General features: G+C 47.4%; 1 protein-coding gene across 7 annotated transcripts in view; it reads left to right on the forward strand.

Annotated features, from left to right (window-relative positions):
* NIN (ninein) overlaps nt 1-24644 on the forward strand; it is a 388280-nt gene that overhangs the window by 161601 nt on the left and 202035 nt on the right. For all 7 annotated transcript variants that reach the window (XM_085626981.1, XM_085626982.1, XM_085626984.1 and 4 more), the window contains exon 6: nt 5705-5895. In XM_085626981.1, coding sequence (XP_085483107.1) covers nt 5705-5895 — 191 coding nt within the window. The remainder of the gene's footprint in view (nt 1-5704; nt 5896-24644) is intronic.

A 24644-nucleotide genomic window follows, 5' to 3' on the forward strand; every position in this document is an offset into this window, starting at 1 on the left:
CAGTAGATGTCTGATGTAAGGTTCCAATACCACTAGGCTATCCGCTAGACGTTTCGGTGTGGTGGGGTCCCGCGGAGATCCTGATTTCACAGATCGTCAGATTTTTAAGAGATCCTCTGTAGGAGGGGTGACAAAGTTGGTCAGTCTATGTCTATACCCCCATTCCCTGGGGCTTTCCACAAATTCTGTCCCCTTAATGGGTTGAATCGGAAATGTCAAATAAATTTTAGATATTTTTTCCGCGAAAAACTCTGCAATCCTATCGCAGGATTCAGGCGAGCAATCGTCTGGGGCGGTAGCTGGTTTTCCACTCGAAAGGGTTTTATAGAGCAAAAAAAGCTCCATCGAGTTACCAGCTTCACTAATTCTAGCCGTGTAATATGCAATTTTAGACTTTCTAATTAGCCCATGGTAAAGGCGTCTCTCAATCAAATAGGCCTCTCTAGTTTCTTTGGAAAAAGCTCCACGCCATTGTCTTTCGACTCTCCTCAGTGCGGCTTTCCTGGCTCGTAGCTCATCATTGAACCATGGGGCAGTATTTTGAACCCGGCCACCTGATTTAGCTTTTAAGAGAGGAGCTGTATAATCTAGCGCCTCATTAATGCGCTTACAGAGATTAGTGTTGGCCGTGATCTTTAATCAGTGCCTCACAAAATTTTGGCTGAGAGAAGGTGGCCCATCTCCGCCTAAGATGGTACAATGACATAGGCTGCGGAGATCTTCTTCCCAGAATGCGTATAGAGAAAGGTACTATGTAATGATCCGACCAGGGGATAGGGGTAGGGGTCATGGCTTTTACTTCCCCCCAGTTAACAAATATAGGATCTAGCAGGTGTCCTAGCTGATGAGTAGGGCCATTTACAATTTGATTTAGTTGGAGGGCTCCTAATGCCTGACAAAAATTCTTGCTAACATTGTCTAATGGGTTGTTAATGTGTAAATTAAGATCACCAAGCACCAGAAATTTGTCTTTACATAGTGCAGTCTCCGTAATGCCCTCAACCAGACTCTCCTCCAACCTAGCTATAGGGCCTGGGGGTCTATAGATTAACATGCCCTTCAGCGTGCAGCCGTTATTTACTTTAATAGTGAAGCTCCCAGCCTCGCTGTCCAGGATGGGGCAATAGTCAAGTTGGCATTGTAGACTTTCCTTGGCTACAATTGCAATACCCCCTCCTCTGCCTGTGGGTCTGTCCAATGTGTGTATTGTGTATCCCTCTGGGAGCGCCTCCAGGGCTTCAGGTGTAGAGCCTTCATCTAACCATGTCTCAGTTAGAAACACAAGATCCCACTGTTTCTCAGTGAGTAGATCGTGTAGGTCCAGCTTGTGTATCCGTAGCGAGCGTACATTAAGTAGTCCACAATACATGATGTAGTCCGTAGTGGCCATGTTCCTACCAGGATCATAGGAGAAGTGACGGTATTCGCAGCCTATGTTATCCTCCACTCGCAGATTGTGTTTGCAAGACTCGGCAACCTTGCAGCGGAAAGTTAGTAGTTCTTGCCAGCTCCATCGTATGAGGTCCTCCCCGGGAGCATAGGGCATGGCCCTGGACCGCGTACGATCGCGGACGGGTGCAGACGGGCTTGCCTTAGGCGCGCCCGCTGCGCTCGTCCGCTGCGCTTCCATGTGGAGCACATTTTGTAGAAGGTATTGAGAGGGCGTGGCCTCACGAGTGGGCGTGTCCCAGCGTTCGAGCCGCGAAGGCGGCCGTGGTATCCTTCCCTATAGCAGCTGAAATCTGCTGTAACCGGGTTAAGCTGGCGTTTTTACCAGGAAGAGGTGCACAGGGTAAGTGGACACAAGGGTTAAAAACACAGAATTATGCTACAAATCTAAAAATCACAGGCAATTCCTCCCGGCTTCCGCCTCAGGAGTCAATCAATCAATTACAGGTTTTGGCGCGCTAGCAGGTCGGCGTATATGAAGGAGGTAGAGTGGGCGTGGCCTCACGAGTGGGCGTGTCCCAGCGTTCGAGCCGCGAAGGCGGCCGTGGTATCCTTCCCTATAGCAGCTGAAATCTGCTGTAACCGGGTTAAGCTGGCGTTTTTACCAGGAAGAGGTGCACAGGGTAAGTGGACACAAGGGTTAAAAACACAGAATTATGCTACAAATCTAAAAATCACAGGCAATTCCTCCCGGCTTCCGCCTCAGGAGTCAATCAATCAATTACAGGTTTTGGCGCGCTAGCAGGTCGGTGTATATGAAGGAGGTAGAGTGGGCGTGGCCTCACGAGTGGGCGTGTCCCAGCGTTCGAGCCGCGAAGGCGGCCGTGTTATCCTTCCCTATAGCAGCTGAAATCTGCTGTAACCGGGTTAAGCTGGCGTTTTTACCAGGAAGAGATGCACAGGGTAAGTGGACACAAGGGTTAAAAACACAGAATTATGCTACAAATCTAAAAATCACAGGCAATTCCTCCCGGCTTCCGCCTCAGGAGTCAATCAATCAATTACAGCTAAGGATTTTGCTAATAGCCTTCATTTCACTATTTCAAAGGTAAGAATGTCCCATACTCTCCTCTATGTTCTCTCCTCCATTCTCTCCTCTGAGTGCTCTGTTCCCTCCTCATTCATGTCCTCAAATGAAATACATCTGCCAAATCTACTAATCCCTGCTTTGTTCTCTTACCTGAGTTGTCCTTGAATCATCAGACCCCTGGCTTCTCCTCTGGGATCCTGACCTCTGTCGCATTCAATCTATATTCAGCCATCACCTTGTTTTAGATCCACAGATGTGCTATACCATTACTGGAAAAAAAAGAACATGAGACTGCGACTGGCTCACGATTTCAGACTTAGCACGGATGTTGTAGTTGAAAGATAATCAGTCCCATGTCAACAGCAGTGGAGAAGCTCAGTAGGCATACACTGGATGAAGTCTTTTTTGAAGAATGTGAATTGGTGCTTGCACTGACACTGCTTTGTCGCAATGTTGTGAATGACCCTTGACTCTGCAACGGTTTAGAAGCACTTGCCCACATGTATGCATTTGTGTTTGATCGGTTGATGTGTGGCACAGGAGATCAGATGTGAAACTCTTCCACTGGCATGATGTTTATCGACCCACCATAATCTATGATCAAAGTTATGGGGCAACCGTTTACCTTTTATTGTAATATTGCGGCAATGTCCAAATTAATTCAGTTGTTTTGTGGTTCGCCTTTGTCTTTTGTTCTGACTTGCAAGCATCCAAACCTACATGTGCCTGTCGTTCCTTGGTCCATACCATCATTGCACATACATCTTCACTGGCGCTTAATAATGACGTTGAAGAGCTTGTAGGATGAACTTGACAATCGGCTTTGTCTGGTTTCTACTTGTCGTAACTGATGCTGCTTTTTGGCCATGTGGGCATGGCAAGAATGCTTCCTGAACCTTTTGGCGTCCATTTTGCTGCTCACTGTAATGTATTTGGTTTCTCTTTTGCTTTGCAAACCGTTATGAAGTGGTTTTCTTTCTCGCAACCTTTGCACGTCTGTCCTATGGATGGACATTTGCCTTCATGGGGAAATGAACAACCACATCAGAAACGCAACTTTTTTTTCTTTGGAGACGTTGACTTGCATGCATCTACCTTGTACTTGTGCTGGCTTTTCAGTGCCAACACTGATTAATTTCTTTGCTGTTCCAGTTTCCATATCAGTACCTTGTCGATCTGCTCTTTCACCATCCCTTGCAGCCATTTGTACTTTCTTCAAACAGAACACCTCTCCCAACATGCGTCTTCTGAAAGACCACCATTGAGGCGTATGGCTTCTTCGTCATTAAATTCACTAAATTAGTATTTGATGAGCATATTGTCTTTCAAAAAACTCATCTATCGATTCACCAGCTTACTCTCTCCGTTGAATGAAATTGTAGCTTTCATAGTCAACATTGGCATTGGATTGAACTTGGTACCCAATACTACTTTGATCTGACGGTACAATATTGCCACTATCTGGGAGTTCATCTCCAGCACTACTTTTACTCCATTTCTGGGAAGGTTTATTAATAATAAAATCATTATCTACTTATTCAAGGGCATCTATGAAGTCCTAAACCATTTCGATCCATTCAGTCCACCTGGTGCCAATATTCAGCTTTTTGGCTGTGTCAAATGGCGGTGGTGGTTTCAGAAACACAACTTTGCACTTTTTTTTTTTTTTTTTACTGCAACCATTGAAAAATGTGACTATTCCTTTAGCTTTCGTTGCACTGGATGCCACTTGCCGCTATTCACGCATCAGTTTCCCAACCAAGCCTGGGTCGCCACACTAGATTTGAGGTCGTGTGGCACTTCCCTCGCTCATGCTGGTTAGTACTTTTGTACTTTCGTACCTGGTTATCACTGCCTTTAGCATTGCTTTTCATGGATAATGGCTCTGTGTTATGGCACAACGCAGTACTACTTTCAGCCTTACCAACGCATTCTGGTGGGCTTTTCGAATACGCTCCTCTCCAGGGCCTTCAACTTCTTCGAGGGCTGTACATGGGTTGAATCGGGGCTTTGACTCCACACACACCAACTTCAAACTGCTTCTTATTGATTTGGGCGCACGTGGCACGGGAGCAGTTTGTTGTAGAGTTGCAAACTCTCGGGGAGAGCAGTCTCATTTCTTCAGGGCACTTATCCCCTACTCATCACCAGTTGTAGCATCCTTCCCAGCCCAGGAGCATGCAAATGAATATGCCACACTCTGAGCTCTATAACAGACGTCTTTATTCCAAGGCATACAATTACACACTGCCCTCTAATTAGGTCATAACCGTCAATAACCACACCTTAACACCTCCCAGGAAGTACATAATTCCTCAGAGTCCTTCCAGAACTTCAGGGGTCCTAGGGAAAATAGTCTCAGGAGGCTTCAGATCTGTTAGTCTACCGCCACTGGTTTAAGTGTGCACATTTCAGTGTAACAAAGCGCTTAATTGCAAGTCAAGTAGACGTTCGACGCTTCATTTTCATTGTTGTATTTGCTGTCTTTCTGTGCAACTTGGGCGCCACCCAGTGGTCCTGTGACATACACGTGAACGGGTGCAGCGTCCATCTTTTAATTTGAGGCTGAATTTATAATGACGGTTGTCTTGCTGGTGTGTGCATAGAGCGTCCCCTTTACCGTTTTTCAGACTTTACATAAAATACAACCGGAAAACAAAACAAAAATACAGAAATTGACAGCATGGACAGCAACTCAAAAAAGACCCAGACTTGACCGCCTTACTAATATTTTGAGCGGATTGGAAGTTTACAGACGGTTAAGGTTTTGGAAAGAAGCTTGAAAATGTGCAGGTGCGCGCATGTGCTAGTTTAAGCTTATCTCAAACTAATGTTAAAGGCGTGCGTGTTTTTTAATGTGTGTTTTTTTTTATAATGCTATTTAGAACACTAAAACATCACGTCCAGAAAGTGTAACATTATTGGTTAAATGTGAAAAAGTATTCCTACATTTTTATTTTTACCAACCAAAAATAAAAACTATGGATGACTCCCAATAAGATCGGAATGAAATACATATTAATAAATGCAGATGCTACAGTCAAAAAAATAAAACCCCTAACAACGGCAACCCTTATCTACGTTTCATCTCTTTTTATGTTGCAGGAGTTCACATTCATTAAGAAGCTTCAAACTTGTTGGTTTCCTTATGATCAGATGTTTTTCAAATCCCTGTTGAAGAAGTATTTGCTTCTGACTTTAATTCCTCCTTATGTTTTTTTGCAGGACAGTTACGATTTTGGAACCCAGATGACTTAAACGCTTCTCAGCATGGCTTTTCACCCTCCCAAGATTGGATCGAAGAGAAGCTGCAGCTGGTCTGCGAGGACCTTGGGATCACGCGTGATGGTCACCTGAACCGGAAGAAGCTCTTTTCCATTTGCGAGCAGTATGGATTCCAGAACCTTGACAGAGAGGTACAGGCGCTGGCGAGCTTGCCTTTTATGTTATCTTTACCGCCAAAAACAACAAAGGGATGGAAGGGATGCTTGAATTGGCAATCTCTTGGGCCATATCCTGTACCATTATTTTTCGCCCGCAATGCCATTCTAGAACGAGACCTGCCTTATGAAAAATCCGTCTTAGTCCTATCAGTGGGTACTGTCCAGCCTAAACTGCTAGGACAGCTCCCCACCACTGGCAGCACAAGCAACCCCAAACCGCTTTCGACCTACTTGGGTCTCATCAGTGAGGTATAGCTTCTGCCTGATGACACAGTGAACACAGGACAGTGAGCATGTCTGGGCATACCCATCGCACTTAGGGCGTCCACTGACAAAATAACAGGGTTATGGAAGGAGCTCCGACAATCGCTCAGGGCCACATTCCTGACCATTGTGCGCACTGTGCCAACAGACTCCAGTTATACTTACCCGAGAAGACCTACGTAGATCAAAACCACTTCAGGCTGAAGTACAGGAGAATTCCAGGCAGCACCAAAATATGTCTAAAGCCTTAAAAATATACTCACTTGTGTTTATATCATTGGGGGCAACTCTGGCTGTTAGCATCATGATGCTTTTATGGAATACAGTTCACCTTTTATGTTGTACCCGTGGAAGCTAATGCTGCTATGTATTGCAATCTGCTACCCTATAGAGTCTAGTTTCCACTATATTAAAGAAACCATATATAAAGGAATAACTGACACTTAAGAAAAGCTTATAATGAATGATTTATTTGTGTGATTACTAAAAATCATTACAAAAATGCAACATATGTGAATGGCAGAATAAAAGACAACTTAAAAAAACAAGTATATGTACACAACGTTGTTATAAACTCCTTTGCCGCCTTAAACACAGTGAAAGTGATAACATCTAAAAAATAAAAAAAAACAAGTATATATACACAATGTTGTTAAAATCTCCTTTGCGTTCTTAAATAAGCACAGTACAGGTGATGATCAGTCTTTTAGATTGTCCATCAGTTTTGTACAAGTATAGAGGACAAATTTACCCAAGTTGTCCATATGGTTCACTATGTCCAACGTATAGAGTCGATGGACAGCCTCATTTGCTGTGCAGGTGCCCAGTTGGAGGAGAATGGGCCTGAGGTAGATTCTGTGAGCTAGCCGCAACGCCAGGCAGCAGAGTAAAATGTGGGCCAAGGACTTTTGTTTGTATTTGCAGAGGCGACACTCCATGATGACCGGCCTTAGTTTCCTAATTGGATATAGTTCTTTAAGAGGGAGAGGATGTCGTCTGGCTGCTAGGATCCTGTGTAGGGCTGGTCTCCCCACCGCCTGCGTAAGATGAGGTTTGAGGCTGGGTTGTGTATGGGGGAGTCTTTGGGTCTCGTGGAAACCTCTTGCTACCAAGGATTCAATATCCAAAGTACGAGAGGGTAGGCGTACTTGCTTTGTTATTGTTGTTTTAGTAGTGGCATACTTGATTATGCTGGGATCCCAGTTCTCTGTTGCGAGTTGCAGGAGATCTTTGGCTGAGGCAAGACAGTTGAACTAAGGGTTGCCAGGTTGTTGGAAGATGCTGTTTCAGATGCTTTATTTCGACAATTGTCATAAAAGCACAAAAAAAACATATACAACATACAACCCGAGACAATATAAATAAAACATTTACACTAGACAATATAAAATAGTATTAAATTCCAATAAAGCTCCAAAACAGTGATAAAACCTTAGTAAAAAGTTATAAGACTCGCGTAACAACATAAGTAAAATATCAATGTTTAAATTTGATCAGCAGCAGGGGATTTTAAAGTGCAAGTGCGAATGGCCCATGACCAACCCAAAAACTTAGCGACAGCAATAGCTAAGTTAGGAGCACAGTCGGAACCTAAAATTCTTAAAGCAGACATACAGCTCCGTGTGCCCAAGGAAAAACAAGCTGGTCTCAGCCATTTACGGCGTGGAGCCACATATAGCGGACATACAAAAAATATGTGATGAATAGTTTCGTCCTCAGTCCGACAATGGTGGCACTTACTACTCATAGATAAATCCCATTTGCAGGTGAAGGATTTGGTAGGGAGGGAGCCTATCCTGAATTGGAAATATAATTTCCGATCAAGTGGCTTCTCTATTAGATCCCAAAACAACTCACAAACGGGCCTGGTTTTGAAATCCAAAAACCGGCCTGACATGCTAGTGGCTGTGATCACATTAAATGATGACGAAAATAGCATGTCCCAATATTTTTTCTTTAGTTCCGACTTGGTTGGAAAGGCAGAAGTATCTGGGGAATCCCATAAACACAATAAATCAAGTTTAGTGAGTGTAGTTCTCATCTCTTTAAGCCAACCTATTTTGTGAAAGCGATCCAGAGCAATCACATCTTTTAGGCCCTGAACAAAATGTGAGAGCTCTGGAGTGGACCATAGTCGCCTCCAGTATAACAGTGGACGTAACTTTGCCATATCCTCAATTTTCTTCCTGCCTAGATCTAGACGAAGTGGGGTCATCGGTGTGCTTTGAGGAACCCCGACCAGGCTGCGAAGAAACTTATTTTCTGCCATGGCTAGACGTCTTAAGTCGCTAAATCCCCATAGCTCAGCTCCATATAGAGCTGAGCTCACCACTTTGATGTTATAAATTTCCAGGGCCGGGGTTACAGGTTTAGTAAACGACGTTTTGTGTTTCATCAGCAGGGCACCTGTATGCTGGTGATGTTTTAGAACTGTAAGATTCAGATGACTTTTCCAGCCCATATCTTTTTGGAGGGAGATGCCTAGATACATGAAAACATCCACCTATTCCAGGGGGATATTATTTAATAATATCCTTCCCTTAAAGGACTTATGCTGATTGAAAGAAAGAAACTTGGTTTTTGAGGTATTTATCTCAAGTCCTCGCTGAGTACAGAAATTACCGAATGCGTTCACAGCCTTTTGTAACCTGCTCGGGGTCCTGGAGATGATCAATGTGTCGGCCGCAAACATGAGGACTGGGACATGAGTTCCCGCCAGTGTGGGGGCATCAGATGGCGTTCAGGAGAGGTACTCTACCACTCAGTTGATGTACAGCGAAAACAGGGTGGGGGCCAACACACATCCCTGTCGAACACCACGCTCGACTGGGAAGGTGTCGGTAACCTCACCCTGCATCCCCCGTCTGATCCTGGCAAAATTGTCCTCATGTAAGCGGACGAGTAAGGTTAGCAATTCCTGCTCAATCCCCATGTCCCCTAGCACTCCCCATAATTTCCCACGTGGTACTAAATCAAACGCCGACTTAAGGTCAACGAAGACAGCATATAATGAACCTTCCCCCAAGACCACGGTTTTCCAGTAAATTGTAATAAACCGGAAAACCTGGTCTATGGTGCTAATGCAGGAGCGGAACCCAGCTTGAAATGGGGATAAGATTTTTGCTTGCTCCGCCCACATTTGAACTTTGTTTAGCACCAGACGGCCCACTACCTTCAGTATGGAATCTATGAGGCTAATGGGCCTGTAATTACTTGGGAGAGATTGATCTCCCTTCTTAAATACGGGGATAATCTCCGCTCCCTTCCAAGAAGGTGGCACTGGGGACCCATTAGCCACTGCGTTCACAACCCTCTCCGTGGGTGATATTAAGAAGTCCGAACAGAGAGGGTTGTGATCACTTTCCATGCGCCATACAATCTCCATATCCTCGAGGCTCCGCCAGAGTCTTTCGTCTACCAATAGGTAGTCGATCCGGCTGGAGTTGCGTCCGTTATCAAAGGTATTGGCTCCTGAAGGGTCCGATCTAGTGCGCCCATTAGCAGCTCTAAGACCTATTTCTAGACATAATACCTTTAACTGGATGGCAGCGTCGGTCCATTTTTAACAACTGGGATCTCGAGCTTATGAATGCCCCATATCAAATCCTGTTCCGCTGCTATCTCCTGCTCCTCAACCCCTAATGGTTCGAAGGTGGTGTTAAAATCCCCCCCCCCCCCCCCCACAATTGACGAAATAGAATTAGGGAGGGCATCCAGCTGGGTATCCAGGGCGGCTGCTACCTCTGACCTTGTACCACCCCTACTGCCTCTAGCATAAACATTAAATAGGGCCAATGTTAGCCCATGAGGCCAAACAAGTTTAATAGCTAAAATATCGCTATTCGGGAATAGTATGGGGACAATACCACAGCATAAATTCTGACGAACCCATACCACCAGCCCAACAGCGGGTCGCCCTTGTTTTTTTTTAATGGCGGGGATGTAGAAGTTAAGATACCCCACCCGATGAACTGGGTCCACTGCCCAGGTCTCTTGAAACAGGCATTTATCATATTTGTCTATGAAATGACCCCAATTTTCTGACACAGATTTTTGCCCAATACCTGCAATATTCCAAGATAATAGAGACAGTTTACCTTCTCTGCTAGTGCTAGTGAGTGAAGGATTTGCTTTTACGAGCATGGGGGGACTAGTGATCTCACGACCTGTGCTATGACGTTAGTGAGACTAAGTTCCCTTTATCCAGTAGAAGGGTGGATAATGAACTGCTTCTAGGTGGATTTTTTAATGGGTCCTTAATCAATGGAGTGCTTACAGGGGGGTCCAACACTAAAACCCTGCCAACCTCCCTGTGTCAATCGCACTCCTCCAGATCAGTGAGAGCTGTGAATCTGTTGTCTAGACTAAGTTCGCTCGCATAACCTGGTAATACCCTCCTATGTAGTGGACCATTCCGTAAGTAAGCAAACTTAAAGCTTGCATTTAGTTTTATGGGACTAGATTGAAAGAAACCCATTGTTAGAGGGATTATACCAGGAGCCCTCTTCTGGGGGGGGCAACAAGTTAGCTAGTACATTAGGAAGCACGTTCACATTGGAAAAGTTGACAACAATGCAATCCCCCTTGAACCTCTTCACACCAACGCCCACCCATGGAACATGTCTAGCCATGATGATCTCTTTAGCTAGTTGAAAACCACCCAATTAGTTGATATTCATATTATTGGTTAACCAATGTAGAACTTTATCCATCAGGGTAGTAGATGTCTCTACTTGATCTGGTCTCAAGCGAGGGACATTAGCGAGGACAAGAACCAGGGGCGAGGCTTCCTTTACCAGTGTGAACCTTTTTCCTGAAATTGGTTCACAGCAAATCCCGGTATCAAGTTTTGGAGCAGTGATCGTGTTATCTATATTAAGGGCACAAGCATTTGAAGGGTTAAATTCTCGAACCGGACGATTAGCTTTTAGGACATCACTGGAACAGCCCGCTGTAGGAGGTATCAATGTAGCGTTACTGATAAGAGATGGCTCCGTGGTCAATGTAGGCTCTAACAACCCCGGCTGAACAGAAGCACTAGAAGTAACCAAAGGATCTATAGGGGGTTGGGCAGATGGAAAAATACGGTTAATTTTTTGTTCTAATACAGTAACCGTGTCAGCAATAGAGTCCAATCTACTAATCCATGGGGCCATGATAGTGTCAATTTTCTCTTTGATGCTTGCCCAAAGTTTTTTAGATAAGACCTCGGGGCACGATGATAAAGCCGTCCCAACTTTAGAGGCCTTTCCCAATTGTTGCTTTTTCGTAGTTGGTATCACCCCTCCCCCCCCCCCCCCCCCCCCCCCCTTCTTGTGCGCCTGCCTAAGGTAGGTGCAGTTGGGGAGGGAACGACATTAGACAAATCATCTGGGGGAACTATCAAGGACCTTTGCTCCGTCAGCTCTTCGAAGGGAAGAATGGAGGAAGACACTGCTGCGGACCTATCCACTAGATCTCTAGGTATCCCCGGCGAGAATGAAGGTGATGGTATTTGCACTTGGGCGTCGGGGATCGTACTGGTGTTGTGAATTAAAGCCGTTGTAACATTCGCTACCTCCACAGACAGTCTCCTTTCAGTTCGCTCAATCTCTGCAGTTAACACACTTGCAGCTCGGACTAGATATGAGTCGAGAGTTGCCCCTGTCCCCCCACTATGCTTAGGTACGGCAACTTTCCTTTTCACCATTGTCAACTCCCTGTCCACAACAGCAGAACCTTAACTCACCGTCCATGTCAGAGGGGTGGCCCAGCCTGGCCTCTTCCGACCCCTGACGGCCACAGACGGCCCGCCCTTTGCCCGGGCTTAGCCCGGCGTTGCCCGAGCGCGTCCCGCGAAGCGGGGCTCAATGCTGCTTAAATGCGCCTCCTGGCGCTGGCGCTGCGTAGATGGAGCGCGCCGCCGCTGGGGCTGCCGGGGATCGAAGTCCCGTGGTGGCGGCGACGCTGTTAGTGGCTGCTCGTGACTCCTGGCAGTGGCGGCGCTGCTTACGGCGTTTGAATGACTCCTGGCGGTGGCGGCTTTAGGCAAGGTAAGTTCCCCCCTGCTCCGCCGGCCTCAATGCTGCTTAAATGCACCTCCTGGTGCTGGCGCTGCGTAGATGGAGCGCGCTGGGGCTGCCGGGGATCGAAGTCCCGTGGTGGCGGCGACGCTGTTTGTGGCTGCTGGTGACTCCTGGCAGTGGCGGCGCTGCTTACGGCGTTTAAATGACTCCTGGCAGTGGCGGCGTTAGGCAAAGTGAGGAAGATGCATTTAATAACGGCCTTCATAGAGTTCTCCGGCGCGGCAGTTTGATAAAAGTATTTAGCCAAGATCGCCATCTCTTCCAGTATTTGTTGATTAAGGTTAAATTCCAGACAAATAAAGGTGTTTCTGGTGCAGGCTGGTAAACAAAATAGCTTTTTGTAGGCTGTGCAGTGTATTTTTTCTAGGTTGTGCGCAAATTTCCTTGGAAATGCCTGTTGCGCATAGTTGAGGGAAGGAAGTATTTTCGCCCTCAGTACTCTTTGAATGGCCATTGATGTTGGGCTATCTAGGGTAGCGTGTAATTTGCAGAGGGCATAGGTGACCTTTTTCCCTTTCTGCTGCAGTTTGTGGAGATGGACCCGTGGGGGGGCAGTTTTGCTAAGCCAAGCCCCCAGATAATAATGTTGTACACAGTCCAAGGTCAGCAGACCCAGCCTCCACTTAGCCACTTTTTTTTGGGGGATAGTGTCTAAAGATCACTATTTTCAAATTGGTTGGGTTGGCGACTAGCTTATTTTTAACATTGTAGTCGGTGAGGGCTGGGAGTGCTTTTTGTAGACCGATTTTAGTATGATCCAAAAGAACCAGGTCGTCGGCGTATTGCATCAATTGGATCTTTGCGTACCCAATCCTGGGGGTGGCTAAAGTGGCTCCGTGAAGAGCTTGGCCCATGTCAGCTGTATATAAATTGAAACGCATCGGAGCCAGGACACAGCCCTCCTTTAGCCCCCGGTCTGTGGCGATTTTCTCTGTGGCAAAGTCGCTGGAGAGTTTGACCCTTACCCAGGTTCGTGAGTACAGCGATTTGATAGCTTGTAGTAAAGACGGGCTGATGTTCCAGCGTGCCAGTTTCTGCCTGAGGATGGTTCGGTCTAATCCGTCAAAAGCTGCTGAATAATCAATAAAGCAGGCAAAAAGTGGCAGGGTTTGATGGGCCACCGCTTGTTGAGCTAAGTAGGACAGGGCGATGATATTGTCCATAGTTGAACCCCCTGGTCTGAACTCTGTCTGAATGAAGGGCAGAAGGCCTTCAGTGAAGACCCAGTCTACTAGTTCCGCCAAAAGAGTACTTGCGTAAGCCTTCCCCTCAATATCCAACAGGGCGATTTTGCGGTAATTCCTGGGATCAGTGTTAGGCCCTTTTTAGGTCTCGGGACCATCCAGTCTGCCGAAGGCAGAACCGGAAGTCGAGAGATTTAATGACTTGGAGAAGAGGGGCTTGAACCCGCCCCTCTTCTCCCCTGTTCTCCATTGGCTGGCGTCTTGAATGCTGGCCAGCCATTGGAGAAGAGGTCCCGTCACTCAGATCAGGCCCCGTCCTTTTCGGATCGGGGGGCGTGTTTTTTAAAGAAAGTCTCATTCTCTCCTCCAGCCAATGGCTGGAGGAGAGAAAAGACAAACACGCCCCCGAATCCGAAAATGCCGCTGCCTTTCTCCGAGGCATTTCTTCTTGACCTCGGAGAAAGGCAGTGGTGTGCCTTTTGCTCTGCCTCGTTTCTTTTTCTTCAGACCTGTCTGCACACCCTGCGCTCGCCGAGGACTGCGCCCCCACCCTCCGCACTGATCACCCTTCTCCATCACCCTCCCCCCCGGCACACATCGACTTCCTCCTGTCTGCCACCGGAAAGCTAAGGGTCTGCTCAGCTCCTGTTCGTGGACACCTAGCGCCGTACTCTGCTGCGCCAATGCCGACTCCCGGGAGCAGCCAGGGCGCCCAGGACATGGCTCTGGGAGCCGGGATAACCCCTTGCATGGAACTGGGGGCAGCTGTGTGGTGACAGACAAGCGCACGCCGCCTTTCCACGGTCCACCCCGGGCGACTGGTACCGCCTCATACCCTCGGATATTCGGACCCCGGAGACCCACAACCTGCACCCCGATGGACCAGTGACGGATTGTCCCCTGCTTCGACTCGCCGTGGATTGGGTTTTGATTTGCGCTTTCCTGTGGCTCCGTTTCCAGTCCCTGCATCTCTTCTCCCCTGCCTCCCGGATCTAATCTAGCGGACCATGGAGACCGTATACAAGGAATGTGGGGCCCTGGGGGGTCTCTTTCAGGCCATCATCAACGACATGAAGGTAAGAGCCGAGGGGCTTCGCTCGTGACCTGCAAACCACACTCTATACAGCGTGCACCACGCTCAGAACTGCTTCTTGGCGCTTTAATCCCTCCACCCCCATTTAATCTGCCAGGCGTTATAAAGCCCTCCCGAGCCCTAGTCCCCTTTAATCTGCCAGGACGGGGAGGTGTGAGCTGCTCTGTGGCATTATTCCGCATTGCCTGGTGTGGCACGTTTGCCTGCGAGTGTGTTTGTTTTTGGGAGCACTGCGTCCGTCTGGCGGCCTGTCATGTCCGTGCAGTGTGTGGTAGCAGGGCGCTGCACACAGACGTGGCTTTCGTTGCATCTGCTGCAGACATGCCCCTTCAGCACCCCACTAATCATCCTACATGTTCACTGGAATAGGTTGTTCTCCACGAATGGCAATTCAGGTGCATTTTTGCAGAAATTCTGCCCTGCGAAAGTACAAACATGTGGAAATTACACTAGAAAGACGCGAAACCTCTTAAAGTTTTAGTTTTTTTTAATGTGGCATTATATACAGTATGAGTCACGGCAGCTACAGGACACATGCGAACTACACACTCGAAAGATACGTCTCCCCTTGTCCCAGTAGCGCCTATAAATTGCATATTGGCCATGAAGGGCTTTCCTGGGTGGAATGTATGCTTTCATTAAAGCGCTACAAGCCACAAGCATGCATGGCCTCCTTGAGCCCCCGCGCAGACATAACGAATCCAGGATAACTGTTCTCGACCTGCTCGTCTATGCAGCAACTTCAATCTCATTTTTATATATTTTATTGCAGTTTTATATTAAACGCGCGTTTAATGTCAACCGGTGCCCGAGGGTCGGTTTAGAAGACCGAAGTCCGAGGCTGCGTGGTCCTGAATCTACTGCATGCCTCTTTAATCCGGGGCTACTGCTTTTCTCTAAATTTGCAACCTATTGATAACAAGTGCTACGTGATTGTAAAGCGCAGTTTGACCCATGGTTTAGGTGTAGTTCGCTATAAACACTGAAGACGCGGGAACCGCCGTGCACTGCCCCCCCCCCCCCGAATTAAAATGGTCTCCTTACAAGAGGAGGGGGTCCTTGTCCAACTAAGAGCAAGGCGTGGACCCACCCCAAACTCAAGGGGGTCATCTTGCGCGGCTACACCCAACGTCATCACCCCAAACCACGTTCCTTTTCCCGTGGGATTTCCACAAGATCAATACTCCCCAAAAGTTCATGTCTAGCTCTCCAAGCACGCTGGAAGGGAGGGGAGGGTGTTGTACACCGTCACCTTCTCAACCGGATCTCGGTTTCCCCACTAAGCTGTAATGAGGGGTGGGGCAGGCACCCATGACCAAATGCAGCTCTGCCACTAGAGGCTTATTATTATTATTAAGCATTTATATATTGCGTAGTACCCTTGGACATCCTAACGCTTACGGGTTCCATTGATGGGCCCTGCAGAAGGGGAAACCTGTTTGACAGTATGTTTTGTGTCTGTGTTGGTGAACGGCATATAAAGCATGCATTGACCTTGCCCCGAGAAGTTTGCCGTGAATCGTCTGCCCCTACTCTCGTGCTGTACCACCCCCTCTCCATCTGCCTTTAAGATGGCGTGGCCGGCATCGGAAGCCGTGGCTCTGTGGGCGATGAAGGAGTTGATTTGCCCGCGGCGGGGAGGAGGGCGAGGCGCCTGGAAAATATTAAGAGCAGCAGCGTGTGACCTCCCGTGTGGCTGGTTGCCATGGCCGGCTCATCCCCGGCAGCAGCTCCTACGAGAGTGGAGGAGGCGGGGGCGCCCACCCCCTTTCACCGTACTATGATTAAAGCAGGATGCGCGCGTGTGTGGCATACACAACAACCACTCATTTTAAAAGTCCGATCAGTTTTGAGCATCGGATTTTTTGTCTCGCCCTGCCTTTGTGACTTGTAGACTGAACCTCGGGCAGCGCGGCCAGCGTGCAGCGTGACAACTTGCCAGCAAGACTGGGGCACTTCTGGGTTCACAGGCCAGTGTTGCCTGGTGTAGGCAACAAAGGCACAGACACTGCTGAGTGGGACCCTGACCAGGTTGTTTCAAGGCGGGTCTCACTCTCAATGGGGACGCCATTGCTGTGCCATGTGTTTCTGTCCGTGCTGCTAGGAAAATGTCAGTAGCAGCAGAGTCCAACGTGAGAAAGCAGCCATACACTAACAATGCCACTTCCTGTCCAGCATCGACTTTATTCAGCTCAAAATAGCCACAAAAGCTTACAGGATATATGCAAAAGAACAAGAACGTCAAAATACACAGCCCACCGTAGAAATTACAACACAGGAATAAAATGCATAAAACATTGTTATATCATATCAGATACAACAACAGCGTTCAAAAGTGGGCTAGACCCGCATGCTGCATAGTTGAGCGACCTTAGCGTGATCCATCAATACAATCATTCTACAAGCACGGACCTCCTAGTGAGTTCTGGAGCTTGGAGAAACACAACTACACAGCCACAAGTTTCATCATCTGACAGAAGTTTGTAAAAAAAAAAAAAACGATAGCCCTGCGAACAGGATCGTAACTTTCTAAGTTTCCTAAAAGGCACAAGGAATTGTTTGGTATACAACTTATAATAGCTGCAGAAACGCACAAGAAATTGTTTGGTATACAATTTATTTTAGCTGCAGAAAAAACAAAATGCAACATAATTTCTTTAAAACAGATTACATGGGCATATTATCAAGCTTGTGCTGGTATCCAAGCCAGGAGCATAGGAAATATTTCATTGTGCCAGCCCTAAACGGTAGAAATCGTTCCCAGCTCCTACTTGTGTTCCACAAATTATTTGTGGGGGCCTCCACTGGATTAAGGTACAAATACATGGTAACACTTTGTTTCCCAAAGAGCTGCCTGTCACTCATAGAGACAGTGAGTTGAACAGCTGGCGCAATCAGAACTGTCAGTGTCTCTCACAACAGACTTGTGCACAATGTTTCAGTTGTTTTCGCGTGGCCTTTATTACCTAGGAGGATCAGTAAGTGTATTTTTCTAAAACTGTATACTTATGATTGATGTTTAATGTTCTTCCTAGAGAGAGATCGGAGTTTTGTCTAGTGGAAGTTTTGACTCCTGGAAAGGTAGCACATAGGGTTAATGTGCCTGCAGTAAAGAACATGTACCATGCAGATCACAAAGTGCACATAATGTAAATAGGTCAGTGGGCTACTGCGTGTGTGTGTGTAGGTGGCTCGATTTGTGTGTGGGTTGCTCTTAGTGAGTGGCTCTGTGTGTGTGGGTGGCTCTGTGTGTGTGTGGGTGGCTCTGTGTGTGTGGGTGGCTCTGTGTGTGTGGGTGGCTTTGTGTGTGTGGGTGCAAATGCAATAGGTCTTGCATTTGAGAGAGATTAAGCTATTGACATTGTAAATAACAATGCCGTTTCTTTAAATGTTTTAAAAACAAAAACATAAACAAAAATAATGTCATGAGCAATGCCAATAGCTCTAACTTTAACAATGCCGAGACCGTTGCATTGTAAATGCTTGTTTGTATATTGGTTGCAGCAGTGAGCCCCTCCAGGAATCTGGGACAGCCCCCAAACACCTGCATTCAGCATATAGCTGAGCCAGATTATCCATCCAGAAGTCTGTGTCTTCCCTAAAGAGGGAGCCAGGTAGACCGTTGGGGCCAGGCGCCACATTGTGTCGAATCTTTTTTAGGATTTTCCGAACTACGCCTTTACCTTGAAGGGTCGATTCATCCCAAGGTGCGGTAGGCTCAGCTGTGGTGTTACCTGCTACCTCCCCTGGTATCGAGGGACTCATTGGAGGTGTTGTGTTTGAGTCGATTGTGTATAGGGTTTTCATGTGGGCTACCCAAGTCCTCGCGTCAAGTGGTTTCTCTCTGTTGGTGGCACCGTGAATTAGGTTGTTTAGGTATTGCCAAAATTCACGGGGCCAGTAGCTCAAAGATCTTCAACCATTTTGCCTCCAAGAGTTCACGTTTTGCATTCCAAACTTGTTGAGTGGCTTTTTGCAGCTAATTTAAGTTGCATTTTCGCAGACTCTGACCCTGATTTCTGATGGGCTCTGCGTTTGGCTCTTTCCTTGATTGCTGGGACATGTGCTAGGGTGTGTGAGGAGTTTATGGGAGTTCTGTATGTGGAACTCCCCCGAAGCGATTAAGCTAATTCATAGGTGAACCTTTGGCTGCGCAGACTCCTTGCTTGAGGGGGACCTGGTGTTCAGGGCTAAGGTTAAGAGCCCATGGGATCCAGGACCAGTCTTTACTGATGTTCCCAGTGGTCAAACGGGAGCGGTTACCCCCTTCTGCTCATGTTATTTGGATTGAACTGTCGCCTGTCAGATTTATTTTTGGTCCTCCTTTAGTGCCATGGAGAATGGACCCTGACATTGTTGCAGGGCAAGTTAAATCCTTTTTGATCAACCTTTTCTGCTCTTTCGGTTCTTGTGGTCCTAGCTGTTCCTTAGGGCATTTTTTCTAGGATAGCTGAATATTTTATAACAGACTGGGTCTCGATTTTTATACCCCAGTTTTCCAGTTGCTTGTTATTTCCTCTCCGAACCTCGGCCATAGCCAGGTTGGTGAATATTATCTCTGTTGCCTCGTTTGTCTTGCTTGGTCCGGGGGCGAAGAAAGACACAATCAATATCAGTTGATTTTATCTTTTCTAAGCCTGGGATATTTACGCAAAGCTTCAAGAGATTGCCTCTATTAAGAATGTCCCATTTCCCCTGTGAGGTATATTCAGGATACAACAGTACTTTTAATTTTTCTTGCCATTCGACTGTTCGGAGAGTGACAAAATTTGATAGTCATCTCCTGCACATCGGGGGCCTCAATGGGGTTCCGAGTTGGGTTTGTCCGGGTATCCATGTCTACCCAGGGCAGATTTGAGGTTACTGTCATCCGCTGAGCATTGCTCCTAGGATTTTCGTCGTAGGAGGTGGATGAAAGTAAATCGTTGGTACTTGTTTGGATGGACTTCATCTCCCTATTATTGATAGTTATGGTTATTGGTTGGGGCTTGTGGTCTGTTACTTGCGTTGGCATGCATTTATTTGTATAGCTTGGATTAAATTTTCCTTGGTGGATGCTATTCCTATTTACGTTGCACGCTTTGGTCTCTAGAAACCACTTTGGATTGGGTTCCAGATGTACCTTTTGTTTGTGATTTACTTCAACATGTGACACGTGTGTTATTAAAGTGCCTCCTCGGTTCTAGGTCGGTCGTGTCAAGGTTTTTTGGCAGATGCGCCACCGGATACCCTAATGTGCCTGGGGCGATAATTTCACTGATGGTTGAGCCGTGCGTTTGTATACCTGAAATTTGTTTATTTGAAGTCAATTTTTGAGAAAAGGTGTTGGCCTCAAGATGTTCATTATTCTGATCCTCACTCTCCTTGCTTTCCGGCTGGAGCCAATGCAAGATAGATCCTTCCTTTTGCGTTTTGACTTTTTTTGATTTATTTAACTTTTTTCGTTTTTTCTTATTTTTACTAGATAAAGGTTGACTTTCTGAGGTTGTGTGCTTAAACTTAAGTCGTTTCTGAACATTTATCTAAATAGGAACACATTTTTGTTTCAGGTTCTTCTACACGTACAGTGTTTATTTGGTCTCCCATGGTCCCTATGGTTTCATACAAAGTTTTCTTGTTTATTTGTGAGTCGTTCTTTCTTGTGATCGGCTTTGGGTTTTGTTCAGGCAAAGAGTACAAGGTGTACGGTCGCCTATTGAATTAATTCTTGAGGTCATTACCTAGAGTACTCATCTCTGGCAACTTTTCCAGATTCTGCAATATTGGACTGCATCCACAGTCTTCTTGTTTGACCGTTAAAGCCGTATTTGCCTGAGCTCTGTGGATCAGTGAATTTAAGTGATCCAGTTTTGAGTCTAATCCAGAGATCAGTCCAGCAACTGTTTGCAATATGTTGGAGTATACAACTTGTCTGCGTGCATTATGGCTGCATTTGCCATTGAAATCAAGGCTTCATTGATCAGAGCAAGTTGATTCTCGATGTTATGAGGCTGAAGATCAATTTCCGCTCCAGTTTTAGGAGAGCCAAAGGCCAGAGGCTCATTTGCCTGTAGGAGAAGGCTTGAATTTGAAAAATTAGGGCACCATTTGGGTGAGTTGTTGACTAGTGAACTCAGCAGGCGTAAAGGAAGAGTCAACGGGCTCCGATTGAGACCTTAAAGGAGTTCTATGTGAACCCGTGTTGTTTCTGGATGCCAAAGGAGAGCCTTCACTTGACTCTGGAATTACCATTCCGGGAGATGAAGTAGTCTGATTAAATAATTCTCCGCAGTTTTCTGTGGAGTTGTTACACTGTGGGCTAGTCGAGAACCGGAAGGGTATGTGGGTGGTACAGGAGATGTTCTCAAGATTTGTGGGTGATTTGGGCTATTAAACGCTGGGTTAGTGCCATTAGGATGTGCAGCCGTTAGGGCTGCCATTGATGCTGCTCTTGTTTCATTTATGGCCCTGTTTTTGTTGTTGAAGCATGTTAGTGTAACTATTAGTCCAGGCAGTGAGGCCTTATTTGGGGCTTTTGGGGCTGGCACTGTAGGTTGGCCAATTGGCTGGCTATTTGTTGGTGTTTCCCCTTGAGGTGTCAGAGGAGCCAAGTTTAGGTGTCTGTTGGCAAGGGATGGTACCCATTAGTGGTTCGTTTGTAATAGGAGAGTTGGCTCCCTCATCCACGCGATCCTCTTTTGCGTACCCTAAAGCTCAACATGCAGAGTTGTAAAGGCAGGACGAATTTTTATCTGTTGTTGTTTCTGGGACTCTTTTTTTTTTTTTTTTTTCTCCCTTGACAATGGTTATTTCTGGAGACAATGGAAGGTCTGGTTGAAATCCTAAACTTGGGTCCGTATATTTGTTGGTGTCTGCCGATCTAGCAGTGTTATCAGTGCGGGGCGTATCAGTTGCTTTGCCGGATTCGCAAAACTTATCTTCTAAAGTTTTATGATGGAGGTACGCTCTTATATCCCTGTTGCCATTGTTGGTGGTTGTGCCTCTTTTAATGCTGTTACTGCTACCGGTTACCGTAGTTTTGCTTGTAAATAAGGTATTTTCAGATGGGTTTGTAGACACTCCTGGTTGCTGCCCCTCTGTGGGGAATAGCCCAGATTTAACACACCCTCTGCCTAGGGGGTACAAGATTTTTTACTTTTGCTGCCTTGAAGTTTTGTGTGGACGATGAATGACCTGGTGCTGGGTGGGAGTTTAATTTCTCGTCCGCATGATTATTCTATGATCAAGACACTTGCAGGGAGGAGGCAGAGGGTGGTGATAATGGTGGACTTGTATGTGGGGTGTTGATGCCAACCCCCACTCCCCCGCGGACCTGCTCACCCTCTAGATAGCTGGGCTTTTGAGATTCTTTTAAGTTTCTACTGAGTTAGTGAGCCTGGTTCTGGGCGGGTGAGCTCTCTCAAGGCTCTTCCAAAGCACTCCAGTACAACTGATACCATCGCCCACCTCTAGTCATGCCTCACCTCAACACAACTTTTGGCATCCTGGAGATCTGGAGGCAGGCAGGCGGTCAGGCTGTCCGCTGTCCTGTGATTACAGCACCAGACCCCTGGGAGAGCAGGCAGGGCAGGGCCGCGATGCTCCGTCACGCTGCCATTGCGACTGCAACCGGGGCTGCTTGATGGACCAAGCTGAGCCGCACCGCTGCCCACGCTATGTCGCTTTTATCTAAAAGGTGAGAAATTATGCTCTGAGCTTGCAACCCTCAATGTCATTGGAAGAAGCTAAATGTCCTTGCAGAGATTATAAAGAGTAGAAAGGCTGGTGTTTTTGGAGTCTTGAGTTAGATATTCTCACAGAGATTAAATGCAAAGTTTGGCTGCTGTACAACTTCGGTCCTTACACAGTTTATGAAGGGAAGAAAAGCTATAAAATCACTAGATGGCCCAGTTAATTTAACGGGATCTGAAGGTCATGAGTTTGATACTCTACAAGGCAGGCTCATCCATCCATCAAGAGCTGCCAATTGAGTGTCATTACATTGGATAACAGTAACAACCATTCCAGCGCTTAGATATGGCAGGAGTGCAGTATGAAGTGCTGTATAAGGAAACACATTTTTCATGCTACTGCCACTGGCTGTAACGAGATTTGAAAATGTGCACTCATGGATTCCCTCAGAGCTGCCACTGGTGAATCCATTGAGCTTCATTATTTTATATGTTGAATTGGAATTTTTTTCATGGAAATAATTTTTTGTAATGTTTATTTTTGATCAGTAAGACCTCCGACCCTCTGTCTGGGACTACTCTCTCCCCGCAGCTCTGCTGTGCCGTCTCTTGCCTCCAGACCCAGACCTCCTCCTTGGGAGGTTCGAGGCTGCTGTCCGCTCCTGCGACTGCTGCTCACTCCAACTGGGACTAGACTGTCTGCAACCACCGTGTTAGAACCGGGGTCACCGATTCCGAAACAGTAGCTTGGCGCGAGGCAGGAAGGCACCCGAAGGCAAAGTGTAAAGCATTTGTGCAGCACACACTCACACGGACTCAGTAATGTGCACACAATGAAGAGACACCACACCAGACTGATTTGTAAAACAAGAGCCTTTATCTCATTCAGGTCATGGCAAATAAATTCATTTCAGTAATAGAGCCGATAATCTCAGGGCAACAGGTAAATTCATTGCAGTACAAAACATGTGAAACTTCATTCAAGTGCATCAGGACCTGAAAACTGCAGGCCGGAAAGGGCAGTAGTAATAACCATTTCAAGAACAAGTATCACTGTAGGTAGGGGGTTTGCATGTTGAAACATAGGCTTAAGTTCATTCAGGTACATTCAATCAATTAGGATCTTAATGCAGGTGTACATGTAACATGGCAAACATTGTTTTGACACACATTCCTGAAATGCAACCTTTGGTGTGGAGGTATTCAACATTAGCGACATTTCCGGTGTATGTGAATCATACAGGCAACATTCCTTATACCCTGGTTCAGTAAAGACACCATTTTGGCTGCAATGTAAATATCACTGGGCTAACCCCCCTCATAGGTGACATCAATGCACAGTCTCCAGGCTCTCATTCAAGGGGGACGTGCAGTTCCATTTAGGCCAAGTACGTCATTACCATGGGCCGTGCTCTACTCAGATCAGGGGAAGCGCATCCAACAGTAGGGTGGTTCTGCCCTCAATGTAGACCCCAGGCAGAGAGGCAATGCAGCTTGTGTCTATGGGCGTATGTTCAGGCTCCAGCTTCCCCGCACTCACCGCTCTGTTTTTTAGGTCAGAGAACAACAGCGCCGGTCCCGCAGGATGAAGGCTGCCCCCTCGCCAGTCAGCCCACTTCAACCCTCGGGGCCGGGACTGGTGAAGGCGGCCTCTCTCTCCACTGGCAATCTCTCTGAGGTCTGGGCCGGTCCAGACGCCGCTCTCCACAACTCGGCCCTCGGCGAGGCCCGGCCGGGCTCTGGACTCCTCCAGCGGCTCACGGCGCAGCAGCCAATAGGAGCATGGCGTCCCGGGGGCGCGGCCCATGACTCGGCCGGCGCCCCGGTTGCTATGCAACGTGCGCTCTTCGCACCTTCGGCCTGCGCTACCGCCACTGCAGACCTCCCCAGGCTACGGGTGCCGCAGAGGCGGATCGGACCACCGGATCTTCTTTGGGGGGGCAGCCCCAAGGCCCGCGGCGATGACTTCGGCCACAGCGCTTCTCGGGACAACATGCCTGGCAGTCCCAGCGCCACCCTCAGGTACCCGGGCAGCGGCAGTGATTTTGGGCAGCCCGCGCTCTTTCTCAGCACCGTGAGGGCACAACACGAGCACGCTAGCTCAGCGCTCAACAGGGGGGGGGGGGCAAATTCGGTCAGTCTAGCACGTGGATGGCACAGCGCTCGTGGAAGGGAACTACAGGTGGCGATCAAGCGCTTGGGTGTCACAGCATGCAGGGGCACAGGAGCCATTCATAACAGTCCTGGGCGGCGGCAGTGATCTGGGGGCAGCTAGCGCTTGGCAGCACAGGCAGAATACTTCCCCATAGCGCAGGAGGTGCCGTTCTAGCAATAAAGCGCTAGGTAGGCACAGCGCTTTACCTGTTGATTTCCCCCCGCCCCCCACCCCCCCAGCAGCAGCAGCTCTCAGAGTCCCCAGCGCTGGGAGAGGATGTCAGGTTCCAGG

The sequence above is a fragment of the Triturus cristatus genome, chromosome 9 (genome assembly GCF_964204655.1).
Source record: "Triturus cristatus chromosome 9, aTriCri1.1, whole genome shotgun sequence".
NCBI classification, from domain to species: domain Eukaryota; kingdom Metazoa; phylum Chordata; class Amphibia; order Caudata; family Salamandridae; genus Triturus; species Triturus cristatus.